Below are 21,105 nucleotides of genomic sequence, written 5' to 3'. Positions count from 1 at the left end.
AAATTAGTTTTTTGATGTTTTAATATTCATTTTTGAAAATCTTTGAAATTGCATACTTAAAAACGTAGTATAAAGATTTCTTAACCTTTAACTCAAATTCCCAAAATGTTAAGTTTTTACCATATTAGCTATATTGTGTTCTATTTTTTCCTGAAACTTTGAGAATAAGTTTATAAACAAGATGTACTTTTACCACCAAGAACTTCAGTGTATATTTCTTTAAGTTAGAAAATTAACATTGAGAAAATACTCTTGTCTAATCTACAAGCCCTCAAATTTTGTCATTTGCCCCACTGATTTCCTTTCTAGGGGGAAAAAAATGCTTTTTTATTCCTCTTGTCTGGGATCCAATCCCAGAATCACATACTATATTTTAGTTGTCCTCTTTATTTTTCTTTAATCCAGAACAGTCCCTTGGTTGGTTTTTCCTTATCTTTCAAAATGTGAGCAAAACAGAGGGTTTTTTGTTTGTTTTTCTTTTTCTTTTTTTTTTTTTAAAGAATACCCCTCAGTTTGGATTTGCCTGATGATTTTGTGTGGTTAGACTTAAGTTCTGCTGTGATCATATCAGGAGACTCATGAGGTCTGCTTGACTGATGTTAATATTCACTGTGATCACTTGTTAATAGTGATGTGCATTTTTAAAGAGCACAATTTTTATGTTTTCTTTAGTTTTTGCTTTCCTTTGGTGGATTGAGCCCTAGAATCCTTTTGAAGATTCAGTAAAAATACCTATTTAATTGTTCAGTTCAGTTCAGTTCAGTCGCTCAGTTGTGTCTGACTCTTTGTGACCCCATGAATCGCAGAACGCCAGGCCTTCCTGTCCATCACCAGCTCCCAGAGTCTACCCAAACCCATGTCCATCTAGTCGGTGATGCCATCCAGCCATCTCATCCTCTGTCGTCCCCTTCTCCTCCTGCCACCAATCCTTCACAGCATTAGGGTTGAAGTCGCCAAAGTATTGGAGTTTCAGCTTCAACATCAGTCCTTGTAATGAACACCTAGGACTGATATCCTTTAGGATGGACTGGTTGGATCTTCTTGCAGTCCAAGGGACTCTCAAGAGTCTTCTCCAACACCGCAGTTCAAAAACATCAGTTCTTCGGCGTTCAGCTTTCTTCACCATCCATCTCTCACATCCATACATGACCACTGGGAAAACCATAACCTTGACTAAAGGACCTTTGTTGGCAAAGTAATGTCTCTGCTTTTAAATATGCTATCTAGATTGGTCATAACTTTCCTAAACCTGTTTTAAAAAAAATTTTAACCCCATCTTCTCTTGTACTTTTATTTGGAAGAAGTGAGCAGGAATAGGACTTTGGAGAACTTCCAGAGCAGGTGGGTCCTGGACTTGGTTATTCATTGACACAGTCAGAAGGCCTCTGGGCTTGAGTGTGACAGCACAGTTGGTGGATTCCACTGGGTAGAATTCTTCCATTACTAACTGACAGGTTAGTTAACATATCACTTCTTTATTCTGAAGTTTATTTGTTTGTTTTCTTTATAATATTTTATATATATTTTTAAATTTTGTTTTATTTAACTTTACAATATTTTATTGGTTTTGCCTTAACTGGGGATTATAATACCTGGTTTTAATCACCACAGTGGACTATGGGGACAAAAAACATGGTAATTAAAAGTCATTTTTCTGTGCCTTGATTTATTTTTTTTTTTTTTAGGGTTTTTCTTTTTATTTTATTTTATTTTTAAACTTTACATAATTGTATTAGTTTTGCCAAATATCAAAATGAATCCATCACAGGTATACATGTGCTCCCCATCCTGAACCCTCCTCCCTCCTCCCTCCCCATACCATCCCTCTGGGTCGTCCCAGCGCACTAGCCCCAAGCATCCAGTATCATGCATTGAACCTGGACTGGCATCTCGTTTCATACATGGTATTTTACATGTTTCAATGCCATTCTCCCAAATCTCCCCACCCTCTCCCTCTCCCACAGAGTCCATAAGACTGTTCTATACATCAGTGTCTCTTTTGCTGTCTCGTACACAGGGTTATTGTTATCATCTTTCTAAATTCCATATATATGTGTTAGTATACTGTATTGGTGTTTTTCCTTCTGGCTTACTTCACTCTGTATAATAGGCTCCAGTTTCATCCACCTCATTAGAACTGATTCAAATGAATTCTTTTTAATGGCTGAGTAATACTCCATTGTGTATATGTACCACAGCTTTCTTATCCATTCATCTGCTGATGGACATCTAGGTTGGTTCCATGTCCTGGCTATTACAAACAGTGCTGCGATGAACATTGGGGTACACGTGTCTCTTTCCCTTCTGGTTTCCTCAGTGTGTGTGCCCAGCAGTGGGATTGCTGGATCATAAGGCAGTTTTATTTCCAGTTTTTTAAGGAATCTCCACACTGTTCTCCATAGTGGCTGTACTAGTTTGCATTCCCACCAACAGTGTAAGAGGGTTCCCTTTTCTCCACACCCTCTCCAGCATTTATTATTTGTAGACTTTTGGATTGCAGCCATTCTGACTGGTGTGAAATGGTACCTCATAGTGGTCTTGATTTGCATTTCTCTGATAATGAGTGATGTTGAGCATCTTTTCATGTGTTTGTTAGCCATCTGTATGTCTTCTTTGGAGAAATGTCTATTTAGTTCTTTGGCCCATTTTTTGATTGGGTCATTTATTTTTCTGGAGTTGAGCTGTAGGAGTTGCTTGTATATTTTTGAGATTAGTTGTTTGTCCGTTGCTTCATTTGCTATTATTTTCTCCCATTCTGAAGGCTGTCTTTTCACCTTGCTGATAGTTTCCTTTGATGTGCAGAAGCTTTTAAGGTTAATTAGGTCCCATTTCTTTATTTTTGCTTTTATTTCCGATATTCTGGGAGGTGGGTCATAGAGGATCCTGCTGTGATGTATGTCAGAGAGTGTTTTGCCTATGTTCTCCTCTAGGAGTTTTATAGTTTCTGGTCTTATGTTTAGATCTTTAATCCATTTTGAGTTTATTTTTGTGTATGGTGTTAGAAAGTGTTCTAGTTTCATTCTTTTACAAGTGGTTGACCAGTTTTCCCAGCACCACTTGTTAAAGAGATTGTCTTTAATCCATTGTATATTCTTGCCTCCTTTGTCAAAGATAAGGTGTCCATATGTGCGTGGATTTATCTCTGGGCTTTCTATTTTGTTCCATTGATCTATATTTCTGTCTTTGTGCCAGTACCATACTGTCTTGATAACTGTGGCTTTGTAGTAGAGCCTGAAGTCAGGTAGGTTGATTCCTCCAGTTCCATTCTTCTTTCTCAAGATCGCTTTGGCTATTCGAGGTTTTTTGTATTTCCATACAAATTGTGAAATTATTTGTTCTAGCTCTGTGAAGAATACTGTTGGTAGCTTGATAGGGATTGTGCCTTGATTTATATTTAAGGACTATAGACTGAAGGAACTGGATTCAAACAGCAATTTCAAAGTCTAGGGGCTTACTGAATTTCTGAATTCATTTTTTACCATTGTTACAATTGCTGTGAAAACATGCAAATAGACTTCATGATAGAATTGTGTGTGTTTAAAAGATAGCTATTAAAAACTAGTTTTATTGTTTTTTTGTTCATTCCTTGTTGTTGTTGTTGTTGTAAGCTTGAAGTATGAAACCAAAGAGTTTTTCACATAATGAGAATACAGCTCTGACATGTCTGATAGTCACCTGGGGTATTTCCATTCAATCTCTATTAAAAAATAAAGAATATTTCAAGAGGATTAAAAGGAATGAACCCTAAATTGAACAATAGCTCTGTTTATGAAAATATTTTAGCTATTTTAGTCATACAGTTTGAAAAGTTTATTATTTGTTTAGCATAAATGGAAATTGTCTTAAAGGTATATTATTACCAAGACCGTCCTGAAACACTTTTTTTGTTGATTTTTGGCAACACTCTTAGATTTTCTTCCTGTCACCCTAGCTGCCACTCAGTTTTCATTACCAGCTTCTCTCCTCCCTCATCCGTCTCTCCCTTTCTCTAATGTGGAAGCACTGTAATTCCTGGGGCCTGGTTCTGTCTCATCACTTTGACTGTAGATTGTCTCAGACATGCTCTCAGACTTTTGATTTCCATGTATGTGTCAGTGTCTGTATTTATCTGTATCTCTGGGTTATTCCACTCCTCTCCTAGCTTCAGACTTAGACATATAGCAACATTTCCTGACATCTCACAACTACAGTACCTGAAATTGTGTCTGTTCAGAACCAAAGTCATGATCTTTTCCATAAAACCCACCTCTCCTCCAGTTTCTCCTGTCTCAGCGTGTGTAGTTTCATTCAGTTCATAATACCAGAAATCGGAGTTTTTCTTGACATCTTCCTCCACTGACATCACTCCCACTCCAGTCAGGACGCAGGTTTTACTGGTTTTTCTTTGCCCAGCCCATCAGCAGTATTCGCGTAACACTGTTGCAGTAGCTTCTCACTGGTCTTTGCTTTTCTACTCTTGCCGGAGTCTAGTTTTATCTTTCAACTTTTACCCCTCTCCAGTTTTTATCCTTGCATTGCAGAAATGTATCTTTAAAAATGTAAATCAGACCTGGTGGCCCCCCCTACTCAATCCCTTCCTTAATTTTCCATGATAGGATAAACACAGCCCACAAGCCCCTGCATGCACCTGCCTTACCTTTGACTATTTATTCACTGTTACAACCACCATACTGAACTTCTCAGATCTGTGAACGCGCCTAGATTGCCCTGCTTTAAGATATTCCTTCTGATCAAAAGTATTGCTCCTGTGCCCCTTTAAATTTTAAAAAATTAATTCTTTATTTCCTTGATACATGAAAATGGCAGAAAGCTCACATAGTACAAAAGATGATACAGGGTGAAAACTGATCGTCTCCTCCGTTCATATTTTCCATTTTTTGTGGTCAAATTTATGAGTCTTACTTTTAAATGATTCTCAGGTGTATGGTTTATTTTTGAACTTTTTTGTAGCATTATTTTTCCTTCAAGTCTTTGACCAACTTGAATTTATTTTAAGAGGCAAAGTAGAGAGTCAGCTGTATTTTTTTTTCTAGTTATTTGTACTAGATTCCTGTCCTGTTTCAGTCTGTTCTGGTATTTTGTCTGCTCATGCACTGTACCAAACTTTCTGACAGTGTTGCTTTAGAGTATATTTTAATAGGTGGTAGAGTTGGTTCCATCTTCAGGATTTCCTGGCCCTTCTTAAATGTTTAATTTTCTATATAAACCTTAGTGTTATCTAGTTTCTAAAAAATCTTACTGATATTTGTGAGCATATTAATTTTTAGATAACATGAACATTTAATAACTTTACAGTCCTGGAGTTTCCTGTATAAAAATATTTTTCTGTTTTATTGAGTCTAAAATTTTTCCTTACTACTATTTTATTTTAAAATTTTCTAAATGTATTATTTTTTATTGGGGTGTAATTGACATATAATATTATTAGTTTCAGATGTTATTGTTGTTTAATCACTAAGTCTCATGTCTCAACACTTTGTGACCTCATAGACTGTAGCACACCATGCTCCTCTGTCCATGAGATTTCCTAGTCAAGAATACTGGAGTGGGTAGCCATTTCCTTCCCCCGGGGATCTTCCTGACCCAGGGATTGAACCCGAATTTCCTGCATTGGAAGGCAGATTCTTTATCGCTGAGCCACCAGAGAAAGTTTCAACTGTACAACATAATGATCTGATATTTGTGTGTCTTGAAAAATAATAATAAGTCTAAAACCCACAGTAAGTCTAGTTAGCATTTGTCATCATACATAATCACAGATTTTTTTTCTTCTAAGTGAGAACTTTTTAAGATTTACTCTGCATCTGAGTGAAGAGAACAAGTATGCAATACAGTATTACTAGCTTTACTCTCCATGCTGTACGTTACATCTTCATGCATGGCGTGTATTTTAATAACTAGAAGTTAGTACCTTTGGACCACCTTCACCATTTTACCCCACACCCCCAGCCCTGCCTCTGGCAACCACCAGTCTGTTCTCTCTATCTATGGGCTTGGATTGTTTGTTGTTTGATTTTCACATAGAAGTGAAATCCATTCGTCAGTCAGTCAGTTTAGTCGCTCAGTCATGTCCAACTCTTTGCAACCCAATGGACTGCAGCATGCCAGGCTTCCCTGTCCATCACCAATTCCCAAAAATTGCTCAAACTCATGTCCATCTAGCCAGTGATGCCATCCAACCATCTCATCCTCTGTCATCCCCTTCTCCTCCCACCTTCAATCTTTCCCAGCATCAGGGTCTTTTCAAATGAGTCACTGCTTCCAATCAGAAGCAGTGAATTGGAGTTTCAGCTTCAGTATCAGTCCTTCCAATGAATATTCAGAACTAATTTCCTTTAGGATTGACTGGTTTGATTTCCTTGCAGTCCAAGGGACTCTCAAGAGTCTTCTCCCAACACCACAGTTCAAAAGCATCAATTCTTCAGTGCTCAGCTTTCTTTATAGTCCAACTCTCACATCCATACATGACTGCTGGAAAAACCATAGCTTTGACTAGAAGGACCTTTGTTGGCAAAGTAATATCTCTGCTTTTTAATATGCTGTCTAGGTTGATCAAAGCTTTTCTTCCAAGGAGGAAGAATCTTTTAATTTCATGGCTGTAGTCACCATCTGCAGTGATTTTGGAGCCCAGGAAAATTAAGTCTGACACTGTTTCCACTATTTCCCCATGTACTTCCCATGAAGTGATAGGACCCGGATGCCGTGATCTTAGTTTTCTGAATGTTGAGTTTTAAGCCAACTTTTTCACTCTCCTCTTTCACTTTAATCAAGAGGCTTTTTAGTTCTTCACTTTCTGCCGTAAGGGTGGTGTCATCTGCATATCTGAGGTTATTGATATTTCTCCCAGCAATCTTGATTCCAGCTTGTGCTTCCTCCAGCCCAGCGTTTCTCATGATGTACTTTGCATATAAGTTAAATAAGCAGGGTGACCATATACAGCCTTGAGGTACTCCTTTTCCTATTTGGAACCAGTCTGTTGCTCCATGTCCAGTTCTAACTGTTGCTTCCTGACCTGCATACAGATTTCCCAAGAGGCAGGTCAGGTGGTCTGGTATGCCCATCACTTTCAGAATTTTCCACACTTTGTTGTGATCCACACAGTCAAAGGCTTTGGCGTAGTCAATAAAGCAGAAATAGATGTTTTTCTGGAACTGTCTCGCTTTTTCAGTGATCCAACGGATGTTGGCAATTTGATCTCTGGTTCCTCTGCCTTTTCTAAAACCAGCTTGAACATCTGAAAGTACATGGTTCAGGTCCTGTTGAAGCCTGGCGTTTGAGATGAGTGCAGTTGTGCAGTAGTTTGAACATTCTTTGGCATTGCCTTTCTGTGGAATTGGAATGAAAACTGACCTTTTCCAGTCCTGTGGCCACTGCTGAGTTTTCCAAATTTGCTGGCATATTGAGTGCAGCACTTTCATAGCATCATCTTTTAGGATTTGAAATAGCTCAACTGGAATTCCATCACCTTCACTAGCTTTGTTCATAGTGATGCTTCCTAGGCCCACTTTACTTCTTATTCCAGGATGTCTGGCTCTAGATGGGTGATCATGCCATCATGGTTATCTGGATCATGAAGATCTTTTTTGTATAGTTCTTCTCCTGCCTGGAAAATCCCATGGACAGAGGAGCCTAGTGGGCCACAGTCCATGGGGTCGCTAAGAGTCAGACTCAACTGAGCGACTTCACTTTCACTTTCACTTTCTGTGTTTTCTTACCACCTCCTCTTCATATCCTCTGCATCTGTTAGGTCCATATCATTTCTGTCCTTTATTGAGCCCATCTTTGGATGAAATGTTCCCTTGGTATCTCTAATTTTCTTGAAGAGATCTCTAGTCTTTCCCATTCTATTGTTTTCCTCTATTTCTTTGCTTTGATCACTGAGGAAGGGTTTCTTATCTCTCCTTGCTATTCTTTGGAACTCTGCATTCACATGGGTATATCTTTCCTTTTCTCCTTTGCCTTTCTCTTCTCTTCTCATCTTTTTGTAGGGCCTCCTCAGACAATCATTTTGCATTTTTTCCTTTTCTTTTCCATGGGGATGGTCTTGATCCCTGTCTCCTGTACAATGTCAGGAACCTCCATCCATAGTTCTTCAGGCACTCTGTCTATCAGCTCTAATGCCTGGAATCTTTGTCACTTCCACTGCATAATTGTAAGGGATTTGATTTAGGTCATACCTGAATAGTCTGGTGGTTTCCCCTACTTTCTTCAATTTAAGTCTGAATTTGGCAATAAGGAGTTCATGATGTGAGCCACAGTCAGCTCCCAGTCTTGTTTTTGCTGACTGTATAGAGCTTCTCCATTTTTGGCTGCAAAGAATATAATCAGTCTGATTTCAGTATTGACAATCTGGTGATGTCCATGTGTAGTCTTCACTATCATTTTAAAGATTTCTTCATACATATTTGTGATTAACTTTTTATTTATTTTGAATACTTCATCATTTTTTCATATCATTGTGATAGAACCATGGTATTTTTTATTTTTATTTTTTTTTATTTTTATTTTTTTTAAATTTTATTTTATTTTTAAACTTTACATAATTGTATTAGTTTTGACAAATATCAAAATGAATCCACCACAGGTATACATGTGTTCCCCATCCTGAACCCTCCTCCCTCCTCCCTCCCCATACCATCCCTCTGGGTCGTCCCAGTGCACTAGCCCCAAGCATCCAGTATCGTGGATCGAACCTGGACTGGCAACTCGTTTCTTACATGATATTTTACATGTTACAATGTCATTCTCCCAAATCTTCCCACCCTCTCCCTCTCCCACAGAGTCCATAAGACTGTTCTATACATCAGTGTCTCTTTTGCTGTCTCGTACACAGGGTTATTGTTACCATCTTTCTAAATTCCATATATATGCGTTAGAATACTGTATTTATGTTTTTCCTTCTGGCTTACTTCACTCTGTATAATAGGCTCCAGTTTCATCCACCTCATTAGAACTGATTCAAATGTATTCTTTTTAATGGCTGAGTAATACTCCATTGTGTATATGTACCACAGCTTTCTTATCCATTCATCTGCTGATGGACATCTAGGTTGCTTCCATGTCTTGGCTATTATAAACAGTGCTGCGATGAACATTGGGGTACACGTGTCTCTTTCCCTTCTGGTTTCCTCAGTGTGTATGCCCAGCAGTGGGGTTGCTGGATCATAAGGCAGTTCTATTTCCAGTTTTTTAAGGAATCTCCACACTGTTCTCCATAGTGGCTGTACTAGTTTGCATTCCCACCAACAGTGTAAGAGGGTTCCCTTTTCTCCACACCCTCTCCAGCATTTATTATTTGTAGACTTTTGGATTGCAGCCATTCTGACTGGTGTGAAATGGTACCTCATAGTGGTTTTGATTTGCATTTCTCTGATAATGAGTGATGTTGAGCATCTTTTCATGTGTTTGTTAGCCATCTGTATGTCTTTTTTGGAGAAATGTCTATTTAGTTCTTTGGCCCATTTTTTGATTGGGTCATTTATTTTTCTGGAGTTGAGCTGTAGGAGTTGCTTGTATATTTTTGAGATTAGTTGTTTGTCCGTTGCTTCATTTGCTATTATTTTCTCCCATTCTGAAGGCTGTCTTTTCACCTTGCTGATAGTTTCCTTTGATGTGCAGAAGCTTTTAAGGTTAATTAGGTCCCATTTGTTTATTTTTGTTTTTATTTCCAATATTCTGGGAGGTGGGTCATAGAGGATCCTGCTGTGATGTATGTCGGAGAGTGTTTTGCCTATGTTCTCCTCTAGGAGTTTTATAGTTTCTGGTCTTACGTTTAGATCTTTAATCCATTTTGAGTTTATTTTTGTGTATGGTGTTAGAAAGTGGTCCAGTTTCATTCTTCTACAAGTGGTTGACCAGATTTCCCAGCACCACTTGTTAAAGAGATTGTCTTTAATCCATTGTATATTCTTGCCTCCTTTGTCAAAGATAAGGTGTCCATATGTGCGTGGATTTATCTCTGGGCTTTCTATTTTATTCCATTGATCAATATTTCTGTCTTTGTGCCAGTACCATACTGTCTTGATAACTGTGGCTTTGTAGTAGAGCCTGAAGTCAGGTAGGTTGATTCCTCCAGTTCCATTCTTCTTTCTCAAGATCGCTTTGGCTATTCGAGGTTTTTTGTATTTCCATACAAATTGTGAAATTATTTGTTCTAGCTCTGTGAAGAATACTGTTGGTAGCTTGATAGGGATTGCGTTGAATCTATAAATTGCTTTGGGTAGTATACTCATTTTCACTATATTGATTCTTCCAATCCATGAACATGGTATATTTCTCCATCTATTAGTGTCCTCTTTGATTTCTTTCACCAGTGTTTTATAGTTTTCTATATATAGGTCTTTAGTTTCTTTAGGTAGATATATTCCTAAGTATTTTATTCTTTCCGTTGCAATGGTGAATGGAATTGTTTCCTTAATTTCTCTTTCTGTTTTCTCATTATTAGTGTATAGGAATGCAAGGGATTTCTGTGTGTTGATTTTATATCCTGCAACTTTACTGTAGTCATTGATTATTTCTAGTAATTTTCTGGTGGACTCTTTAGGGTTTTCTATGTAGAGGATCATGTCATCTGCAAATAGTGAGAGTTTTACTTCTTCTTTTCCAATTTGGATTCCTTTTATTTCTTTTTCTGCTCTGATTGCTGTGGCCAAAACTTCCAAAACTATGTTGAATAGTAATGGTGAAAGTGGGCACCCTTGTCTTGTTCCTGACTTTAGAGGAAATGCTTTCAATTTTTCACCATTGAGGATAATGTTTGCAGTGGGTTTGTCATATATAGCTTTTATTATGTTGAGGTATGTTCCTTCTATTCCTGCTTTCTGGAGAGTTTTTATCATAAATGGATGTTGAATTTTGTCAAAGGCTTTCTCTGCATCTATTGAGATAATCATATGGTTTTTATTTTTCAATTTGTTAATGTGGTGTATTACATTAACTGATTTGCGGATATTGAAGAATCCTTGCATCCCTGGGATAAAGCCCACTTGATCATGGTGTATGATCTTTTTAATGTGTTGTTGGATTCTGATTGCTAGAATTTTGTTAAGGATTTTTGCATCTATGTTCATCAGTGATATTGGCCTGTAGTTTTCTTTTTTTGTGGGATCTTTGTCAGGTTTTGGTATTAGGGTGATGGTGGCCTCATAGAATGAGTTTGGAAGTTTACCTTCCTCTGCAATTTTCTGGAAGAGTTTGAGCAGGATAGGTGTTAGCGCTTCTCTAAATTTTTGGTAGAATTCAGCTGTGAAGCCGTCTGGACCGGGGCTTTTGTTTGCTGGAAGATTTTTGATTACAGTTTCAATTTCCATGCTTGTGATGGGTCTGTTAAGATTTTCTATTTCTTCCTGGTCCAGTTTTGGAAAGTTGTACTTTTCTAAGAATTTGTCCATTTCTTCCACGTTGTCCATTTTATTGGCATATAATTGTTGATAGTAGTCTCTTATGATCCTTTGTATTTCTGTGTTGTCTGTTGTGATCTCTCCATTTTCGTTTCTAATTTTGTTGATTTGATTTTTCTCCCTTTGTTTCTTGATGAGTCTGGCTAATGGTTTGTCAATTTTATTTATCCTTTCAAAGAACCAGCTTTTGGTTTTGTTGATTTTTGCTATGGTCTCTTTTGTTTCTTTTGCATTTATTTCTGCTCTAATTTTTAAGATTTCTTTCCTTCTACTAACCCTGGGGTTCTTCATTTCTTCCTTTTCTAGTTGCTTTAGGTGTAGAGTTAGGTTATTTATTTGATTTTTTTCTTGTTTCTTGAGGTGTGCCTGTATTGCTATGAACTTTCCCCTTAGGACTGCTTTTACCGTGTCCCACAGGTTTTGGGTTGTTGTGTTTTCATTTTCATTCGTTTCTATGCAAATTTTGATTTCTTTTTTGATTTCTTCTGTGATTTGTTGGTTATTCAGCAGCGTGTTGTTCAGCCTCCGTATGTTGGAATTTTTAATAGTTTTTCTCCTGTAATTGAGATCTAATCTTACTGCATTGTGGTCAGAAAAAATGCTTGGAATGATTTCTATCTTTTTGAATTTACCAAGGCTAGCTTTATGGCCCAGGATGTGATCTATCCTGGAGAAGGTTCCATGTGCGCTTGAGAAAAAGGTGAAATTCATTGTTTTGGGATGAAATGACCTATAGATATCAATTAGGTCTAACTGGTCTATTGTATCGTTTAAAGTTTGTGTTTCCTTGTTAATTTTCTGTTTAGTTGATCTATCCATAGGTGTAAGTGGGGTATTAAGGTCTCCCACTATTATTGTGTTATTGTTAATTTCTCCTTTCATACTTGTTAGCAGTTGTCTTACGTACTGTGGTGCTCCCGTGTTGGGTGCATATATATTTATAATTGTTATATCTTCTTCTTGGATTGATCCTTTGATCATTATGTAGTGACCTTCTTTGTCTCTTTTCACAGCCTTTGTTTTAAAGTCTATTTTATCTGATATGAGTATTGCTACTCCTGCTTTCTTTTGGTCCCTATTTGCATGGAAAATCTTTTTCCAGCCCTTCACTTTCAGTCTGTATGTGTCCCCTGTTTTGAGGTGGGTCTCTTGTAGACAACATATGTAGGGGTCTTGTTTTTGTATCCATTCAGCCAGTCTTTGTCTTTTGGTTGGGGCATTCAACCCATTTACGTTTAAGGTAATTACTGATAAGTATGTTCCCGTTGCCATTTACTTTATTGTTTTGGGTTCGAGTTTATACACCGTTTTTGTGTTTCCTGTCTAGAGAATATCCTTTAGTGTTTGTTGGAGAGCTGGTTTGGTGGTGCAGAATTCTCTCAGCTTTTGCTTGTCTGAAAAGCTTTTGATTTCTCCTTCATACTTGAATGAGATCCTTGCTGGGTACAATAATCTGGGCTGTAGGTTATTTTCTTTCATCATTTTAAGTATGTCTTGCCATTCCCTCCTGGCTTGAAGAGTTTCTATTGAAAGATCAGCTGTTATCTTTATGGGAATTCCCTTGTGTGTTATTTGTTGTTTTTCCCTTGCTGCTTTTAATATTTGTTCTTTGTGTTTGATCTTTGTTAATTTGATTAATATGTGTCTTGGGGTGTTTCGCCTTGGGTTTATCCTGTTTGGTACTCTCTGGGTTTCTTGGACTTGGGTGATTATTTCCTTCCCCATTTTAGGGAAGTTTTCCACTATTATCTCCTCAAGTATTTTCTCATGGTCTTTCTTTTTGTCTTCTTCTTCTGGAACCCCTATGATTCGAATGTTGTAGCGTTTAATATTGTCCTGGAGGTCTCTGAGATTGTCCTCATTTCTTTTAATTCGTTTTTCTTTTATCCTCTCTGATTCATTTATTTCTACCATTCTATCTTCTAATTCACTAATCCTGTCTTCTGCCTCTGTTATTCTACTATTTGTTGCCTCCAGAGTGTTTTTAATTTCACTTATTGCATTATTCATTATATATTGACTCTTTTTTATTTCTTCTAGGTCCTTGTTAAACCTTTCTTGCATCTTCTCAATCCTTGTCTCCAGGCTATTTATCTGTGATTCCATTTTAGTTTCAAGATTTTGGATCAATTTCACTATCATTATTCGGAATTCTTTATCAGGTAGATTCCCTATCTCTTCCTCTTTTGTTTGGTTTGGTGGGCATTTATCCTGTTCCTTTATCTGCTGAGTATTCCTCTGTCTCTTCATCTTGTTTAAATTGCTGAGTTTGGGGTGTCCTTTCTGTATTCTGGCAGTTTGTGGAGTTCTCTTTATTGTGGTGTTTCCTCGCTGTGTGTGGGTTTGTACAGGTGGCTTGTCAAGGTTTCCTGGTTAGGGAAGCTTGTGTCGGTGTTCTGGTGGGTGGAGCTGTATTTCTTCTCTCTGGAGTGCAATGAAATGTCCAGTAATGAGTTATGAGATGTCTATAGTTTTGGGGTGACTTTGGGCAGCCTGTATCTTGAAGCTCAGGGCTGTGTTCCTTTGTTGCTGGAGAATTTGCTTGGTATGTCTTGCCCTGGAACTTATTGGCCCTTGTGTGGTGCTTGGTTTCAGTGTCGGTATGGAGGCATTTGATGAGCTCCTGTGAATGAATGTTCCTTGGAGTCAGGAGTTCCCTGGAGTCAGGGTTTGGACTTAAGTCTCCTGCTTCCGATTATCGGTCTTATTTTTACAGTAGTTTCAAAACTTCTCCTTCTATACAGCACCATTGATAAAACATCTACATTAAAGATGATAAGTTTCTCTACAGTGAGGGTCACTCAGAGAGGTTCACAGGGTTACATGGAGAAGAGAAGAGGGAGGAGGGAGTTAGAGGTGACCCAAATGAGATGAGGTGAATCAATAGTGGAGAGAGTGGGCTAGCCAGTAGTCACTTCCTTATGTGCACTCCACAACTGGACCACTCAGAGATGTTCACGGGGTTATACAGAGAAGAGAAGAAGGAGGAAGGTAACAGAGGTGGCCAGAAGGATAAAAGGGGGGAATGAAAAGGAGGGAGACAGATCCAGCCAGTAATCAGTTCCCTAAGTGTTCTCCACCGTCTGGAACACACAGAAATTCACAGAGTTGGGTAGAGTAGAGAGGGGTTAGGGAGGAGACACAGGCGACCTGGTGGAGAAAAAGGAGGGTCCAAAGGGAGAGAGAGCAGTCAAGCCAGTAATCTCACTCCCTAGTGAAAAATGGGTCCTGAAGATTGGGTCCTTAAAGGTACAAAATTGGTAACAAATACATAAAAGCAAAAATTAAGAATCTAGAGTAGAGTTTGGAATTTCAAAAATACGATGTTAAAGAAAAGAAGAAGGAAAAGAAAGAGAGAAAGAACGAACAAACGAAAACAAACAAGGTCGCAAAAATTATAAAGAAAGTACAGGTACAAAATTGATAACTAATACCAGAAAGCGAAAATTAAAAATCTAGAGTAGAGTTTGGAATTTCAAAAATACAATGTTAAAGAAAAGAAGAAGGAAAAGAAAGAGAGAAAAAACGAACAAACAAAAACAAACAAGGTCGCGAAAATTATAAAGAAAGTACAGGTACAAAATTGATAACTAATACCAGAAAGCAAAAATTAAAAATCTAGAGTAGAGTTTGGAATTTCAAAAATACAATGTTAAAAAAAAAAAAAAAAAAAGAAGAAGAAGAAAAATAAAGAGAGAAAGCAAACAAATACGAACAATGTCACAAAAATTATAAAGAAAATACAGGTACAAAATTGATATCAAATACCAAAAAGCATAAATTAAAAATCTAGAGTAAAGTTTGGAATTTCAGATATACAATGTTATATAAAAGAAGAAGAGAAAGAAACAGAGAAGAAGAAAAAAAAAAAAAAAGTCACAGAAATTATATAAAAAAAAACTATAGGTACAAAATTGATAACATATACCAAAAAGCGAAAATTAAAAATCTAGAGTAGAGTTTGGGATTTCAAAAATACAATGTTAAAGAAAAGAAGAAAAAAAACAAAAACAAACAAACAAAAAAAACAAGGTCAAAAAATTATAAAATATATATATATGAAGTTTGCTGAAGAAGAAAAAAAATAGGGTCTTTTTTTTTTTTTTTTTTTTGCAAAGTAATAGGTTATAAAAGTGAAAATTAAAGGAACAATAGAGGACTTAAAAATTTTTTTTTTTTAATTAAAAAAAAAAAAGAATGATCGTAAAAATAATAAAAATATATCTAGGACTTTTTTGTTTTTTTTTGTTTTTTTTTTTTTTGGGTGTTGTGGGTTCAGTTCATTTTTGGCTAGTTCCTTGGTCAGATTTATATTTCTCAAGATCTATAGGCCCCTTCCTATGTAGTCCGTAGTAACCACAGGGTTTTGATCTATTGCCTGTAGCTTCCAAGGCGTTTCCCTCTGTTATATCTTCTTCTGTTTGCTAGTCTCTTCAGTATCTGGTTTCCGCCCTGACTCAAAGGGCACGGTGGAGGACACTTTTTTTTTTTTTTTTTTAGGCTTACTTGTTCAGTCGCGCTGTGGGGAGGGAGGGAGGGATGCTGCAAACAAATAACACTGGCGTGGGCTCGCAGTGCCTCAGCCACCCTGGGTCTGCCCCTGCTCACGGCGCGTGTAGCCTCCCTGTCCACACTGCTCGGACTCTAGGTTGTTCCGCCGGGAACAATCCGAGGCTGGCCTTGGGCTGCATGCACCTCCCAGGTCCAAGCCGCTCAGGTTCAGGCACTCGGGTAGTCCTCAGAGGCGCAGACTCAGTTGGGCCTGCGTTTTGTGCTCTTCCCAGGTCCGAGCGCCAATTTGCTCTTCCCAGGCGAGCGCCAATGCTGCGACTTATCGCCTCCCCGCCACTCGGTTATCTGGATGTAAAACCGGCGCACCTTCTCAGGCAGATGTTGACCGTCCAGACCCCCAAGAAGTTTTAGTTAGCAAAGAAGCCTGCTTACAATTTTATAGATAATGTCTCTCTGGGGCTGCGATTGCCCCCTTCCGGCTCTGGCTGCCTGTCACCGGAGAGGGAAGGTCTGCAGCCGGCTATCTCTGTTCAGTCCTTTGTTCCGTGCGCGGGCCTGGCGGTCTTAGGTTAGGGCTGGCTTTTCGCGTGGTAGGTATCCCACAGTCTGGTTTGCTAGCCCAAATTATTTCGCTCAGATAGCGCTCAGGGTATTCAGGCCAGATTCTTACTCTCAGCGATGCAGCCCACGCCGCGCCTCCCTGCCCAGCCCCGGTTTGCTAATGGCGGATGCAGGCGTCTGCGCTGCTTCTCTGCTGGGGGAGTTACTGTAGGGCTCGCAATCTGCGAGTTTTAAATTGTTTATTTATTTTTTCTCCCTGTTATGTTGCCCTCTGTGCTTCCAAAGCTCGGCACAGATTCGGCAGTGAGAAGGTTTCCTGATGTTTGGAAACTTCTCTCTTTTTAAGATTCCCTTCCCGGGACGGAACTCCGTCCCTCCCTCTTTTGTCTCTTTTTTTTTTGTTTTTAATATTTTCTCCTACCTCCTTTCGAAGAGTTGGGTTGCTTTTCTGGGTGCCTGATGTCCTCTGCCGGCATTCAGAAGTTGTTTTGTGGAATTTACTCGACGTTTAAATGCTCTTTTGATGAATTTGTGGGGGAGAAAGTGTTCTCCCCATCCTACTCCTCCGCCATCTTGGCTCCTCCCCCTCCATGGTATTTTTTAAAAAACTGATTGTTTTTTTAATAGAGGAAGGCTTTTTAATTTTGAACTCACTTTTTTTTTACCACAGTCATGTATTGCTTGTAATAGTTTTTAATTGAATCATGTCCCCCTCCCTAGCCCACACTGTTAATTTAGCTAACTTGAATACTTCCTTAAGATGTCTGCTTATAATTCACTTTGTAAAAGCCCTTCCTCAGCCTCCAGATCTCAAGATCTCCATTTTATTCCTCTTGAAGCATTCTGTACTTTTCCTTTAGAGTGCTTATTGCACTTTGAAGTTTGAAATTGTACAATTTTTGTAGAATTTTGTTATTGTCTAACATCTTTCTATCTTGTAAGGTGTATATATCGGTAAGACTTGTGTGTATTTTCCTCCTCAACTTCTCTTCAGCGTCCAGCACTGTTCCTACATGCAGTAGATCGTACTCTATAGATACCAGGTGGCTGATTACTTGATTGGTTCATTACTTGGTTGAGTGGGTGATTGGATTGTCCATTTTTGGCAATATTACCTATTTCTAATCTTTACATCTCTTAGTTTTATTTTCAGTTCTATCACACTTTAAAGATTACTTGCTGCCTTCTTAGGAACTTGATATACTTTTGGTATGGTTTTTGATACATGGTTCTCAAAGACAAATAGTCTAGGCATACCAATTGATGTGTTTACTATTTGGTTAATTGACTTTGTCAAATTGATTTGATATTTTTCTCTTTCAGAATTGTTATTTTTAAGTAATCTAAAATGTGACACAAATGAAATTGCTCTGACAATAATAATATTAAATTATTTTATAATATTATTTCAGAGTTTTGGAGTAATTGAAACTTTTAACTTTCATGTTGCGGTTTGTGGAATCGAAGCTTAGATAAGATCAAGTGCCAACTATTATAAAACTGCCAGTGGTTGGGCTGAATCTAGACTTCTAAGTTTTCTGACTCTTAGTTCAGTATTCCTGTACCATGGCATCTTCCACATTGCTGTAGTAGTCTCGCCTGTCTCCCAGGAATTTATTTGTAATACTGCAAAGAGGGAATAGCTCACATTACTTTGCTCTACCAAGACAAATTTTATATAGTTAACGAATGACATCGTATTTTTAGACTTTTCCCTCTGTCAGTATATCTCATTATTTTCCTTTTAAATAAATTTTTTCTTTAAGAACAGTTTTAGGTTCCTAGCACAACTGAACAGGTAGTACAGAGAATTCCCACCATACTTTCTGCCTCCTCTGTCACTTGGCCTTGCCCAGTATCAACACTCTGCCCCAGAGGTGACACATTTGTTACAAGTGGTAAACCTACTTGACATGTCATTATCACCCAAACTCCATAGTTGACATGAGGTTTCACCCATGGACTTTTGCGTTCTGTGGATCTGGACACATGCATAGTATCATGTATCCACCATTATGGTATCACACACAATAGTTTCACTGCCTACCAATCCCTTCCCCCCTACCAACCCCTGGCAACCACTGACTTTTTTTTTTTTTTTAACTGTTGCCATAGTTTTGCTTCTTCCAGAGTATCATAGATTTGAAATCATACATTATATAGCCTTTTCAAATTGGCTTCTTTCACTCAGTAATATGCATGTTAAGCTTTCTTCATATCTTTTCATGACTTGATAGCTCATTTCTTTTTAGTGCTGAATAACATTCCACTCTCTGATGTACCACCGTTTATTTATCCTTTTACCTACTGAAGGACATCTTAGTGATTTCCAAGTTTTAGCAATGATGAAAAAAGCTGATATGAACATACGTGTGCAGGTTTTTGTGTGAACATATATTTTCAGCTCATTTGGGTAAACAAGCTCATCGGGTAAGCATGGTTGCTGGGTTATATGGTAAGAACGTGTTTAGTTTTGTAAGAAATCTAAAATGGTCTTCCAAAATGACTGTACCATTTTGCATTGCTGTCAGCAATAAGTGGGAATTTCTGTTACTCCACATCCTTGTCAGCATTTGGTGGTGTCAGTATTCTGGATTTTGGCCATTCTGATAGGTGTGTAGCAGTATCTCACTGTTTTAATTTGTATTTCCTTCATAACATATGATGTAGAGCACCATTTCTTATGCTTATTTGCCTTCTGTATATCTTCTCTGGTGAGGTGTCTGCTTAGGTCTTTTGTCCATTTTTTTAAAAAACTCAGGTTGTTTGTTTTCTTTTTAATATTCTCTTTTAAAAGTCGTTTTTTCTTGCGCACCATTTAGTAAAAACACACAGGAAGCTTTGAGGTCATTAAGAATGATTTATTTTTTCAAAGGAAAACTCTCTTTCTGTTTTTCTCCTTTTACCCTTGTCTTTCAGTTATACCTGCCGCCACTTGCGGAGATATGTTTATGTGTTGGACAAACTGTATTTCCCCCACTCTCACTGTTCTACGCTTCAGCATTGCTTCTCGACCCTCAGTGACAATGGAGAGGAACTCTTGTCCTTAACTTGCTCTCACATTCTCAGATCCTATGCTTCCAGGTTGTTAACCTCTGCTGTCAATTTACTGCATGGTGCATGCTGGATGCTGTGTATGACTGACAGTTGCATGCTTTGATGGGATACATGTCAATTAAATGATTAAGGAGGAAATTTATATTTGAAGTGATACTGAATTCTTGAAAAGAATGGCTGAGGTTTTTGTTTTTGTTTTTTTTAAACAAATGTCTTAAGTACTTTGCTATGTTTCATGGGAGAGAGAAACTAGTTGTTATGTAAACTCAACAGAACTTTTCTCTACTTTGCTTCATTTGGAAATCTTTTAACTTATAATAGTTGGGATGCTCTGTCTGGTTTATGTATGAAATAGACTACAATAACTATTACTTACATATGGATTTTGAGTTCTCTTTCTTACTCTGCTTGTAAGCTGAAAGTTGGCTGTGGGGCTTCACTTGTATTTTGATAGACATACGTTCAGCTAAGCAGATTTGATTTTATAAGAAGGTAGAAATTATTCATTGGGATTTTGTATTTCTTACTCATTTTATTTACATATAGAGGAGTTATAAAATCAACAAATTACATGTGTCATAGATGAATCTAGATTAAACATAATGATGGGTGGGAGTAGTAAGAAAGAGACAAACCATCAATCTCACACATCAGAGAAAATCATACCTGCTGTTTAGTAAAGGGGCAGTATGACATGACTGCTTTGTACTTGCACTTGACATTTTTGACACTTTTTGTAAGTCAGAGGTGACGCAGATCAGCACTGTGTACTGTTAGCCAAGTATGATGTGTGAAGGCGGTGTCTTCACTGCTAGTTGATTTGAGGAAGAAAGAAAAAACTCCATGACCATCCTCTAGAAAAGGACAGGCTTTTAAAATTAAAATAGAGTTTTTCAGGTGAAGATGTATAGGAAAGCTTCAAAATATTCAGTATACATATCTAAGTGAAAACACTTTGATTATTAGGAATTGAGGACAGTGTGACATCTAAGGTGACAGCCTTTTCTTGGCAACAGAAACAATTTAGACTCCCATATTCCCAACCCGGGGATCAAATCAGGTCTGCCCTATTGTTGGCGGATTCTTTACCTCGTGGCTCAGCTGGTAAAGAATCCACCTGCAGTGCAGGAGACCTGGGTTCAATCCCTGGGTTGGGAAGACCCCCGGAGAAGGGAAAGGTTACCCAGTCCAGTATTCTGGCCTGGAGAATTCCACGGACTGTATAGTCCATGGGGTCGCAAAGAGTCAGACACAACTGAGCCACTTTCACTCACTCACTCAGTGATGTTGGTCAGAGTCTTACTGAATCAATAATGACATTTTTAAGAAATGAAAAAAATCAGGGATCAAAAAGCAAGTGGAAATAATAGTTCAGCTCTTAGATGTATAAGAGAGGAGAGTTTACTAAAGCCAGTGACTTTCAACTGACTTATATAAAGTGAGTGAACATCAGGTAAGTGAATACTCTTTGGACCTGGAGACAGAATGTATCTGATTTCAAGGAATGGAGAGAGCAGCTACTAATCACCACACCTCTGAATTGAGCAGCATGATTGACCTTGTCCTTATTTGCTAG

At 38.0% G+C, this 21,105-nt stretch overlaps 1 protein-coding gene across 7 annotated transcripts in view; it reads left to right on the top strand.

The window, feature by feature from the left end:
• Nucleotides 1-21,105, top strand: part of DYM (dymeclin) — a 400,521-nt gene that overhangs the window by 207,298 nt on the left and 172,118 nt on the right. For 4 of the 7 annotated variants that reach the window (XM_059880986.1, XM_024984401.2, XM_059880988.1 and 1 more), the window contains one exon: nt 19,392-19,556. The exons of the other annotated variants lie outside the window; for them this stretch is intronic. In XM_059880986.1, coding sequence (XP_059736969.1) covers nt 19,392-19,556 — 165 coding nt within the window. The remainder of the gene's footprint in view (nt 1-19,391; nt 19,557-21,105) is intronic. 7 annotated transcript variants of the gene reach the window in all.

This window comes from Bos taurus, chromosome 24 (genome assembly GCF_002263795.3).
Source record: "Bos taurus isolate L1 Dominette 01449 registration number 42190680 breed Hereford chromosome 24, ARS-UCD2.0, whole genome shotgun sequence".
NCBI classification, from domain to species: Eukaryota; Metazoa; Chordata; class Mammalia; order Artiodactyla; family Bovidae; genus Bos; species Bos taurus.
Note: the sequence above shows the minus strand (reverse complement) of the source record. Positions and strands in the feature narration are given on the sequence as shown.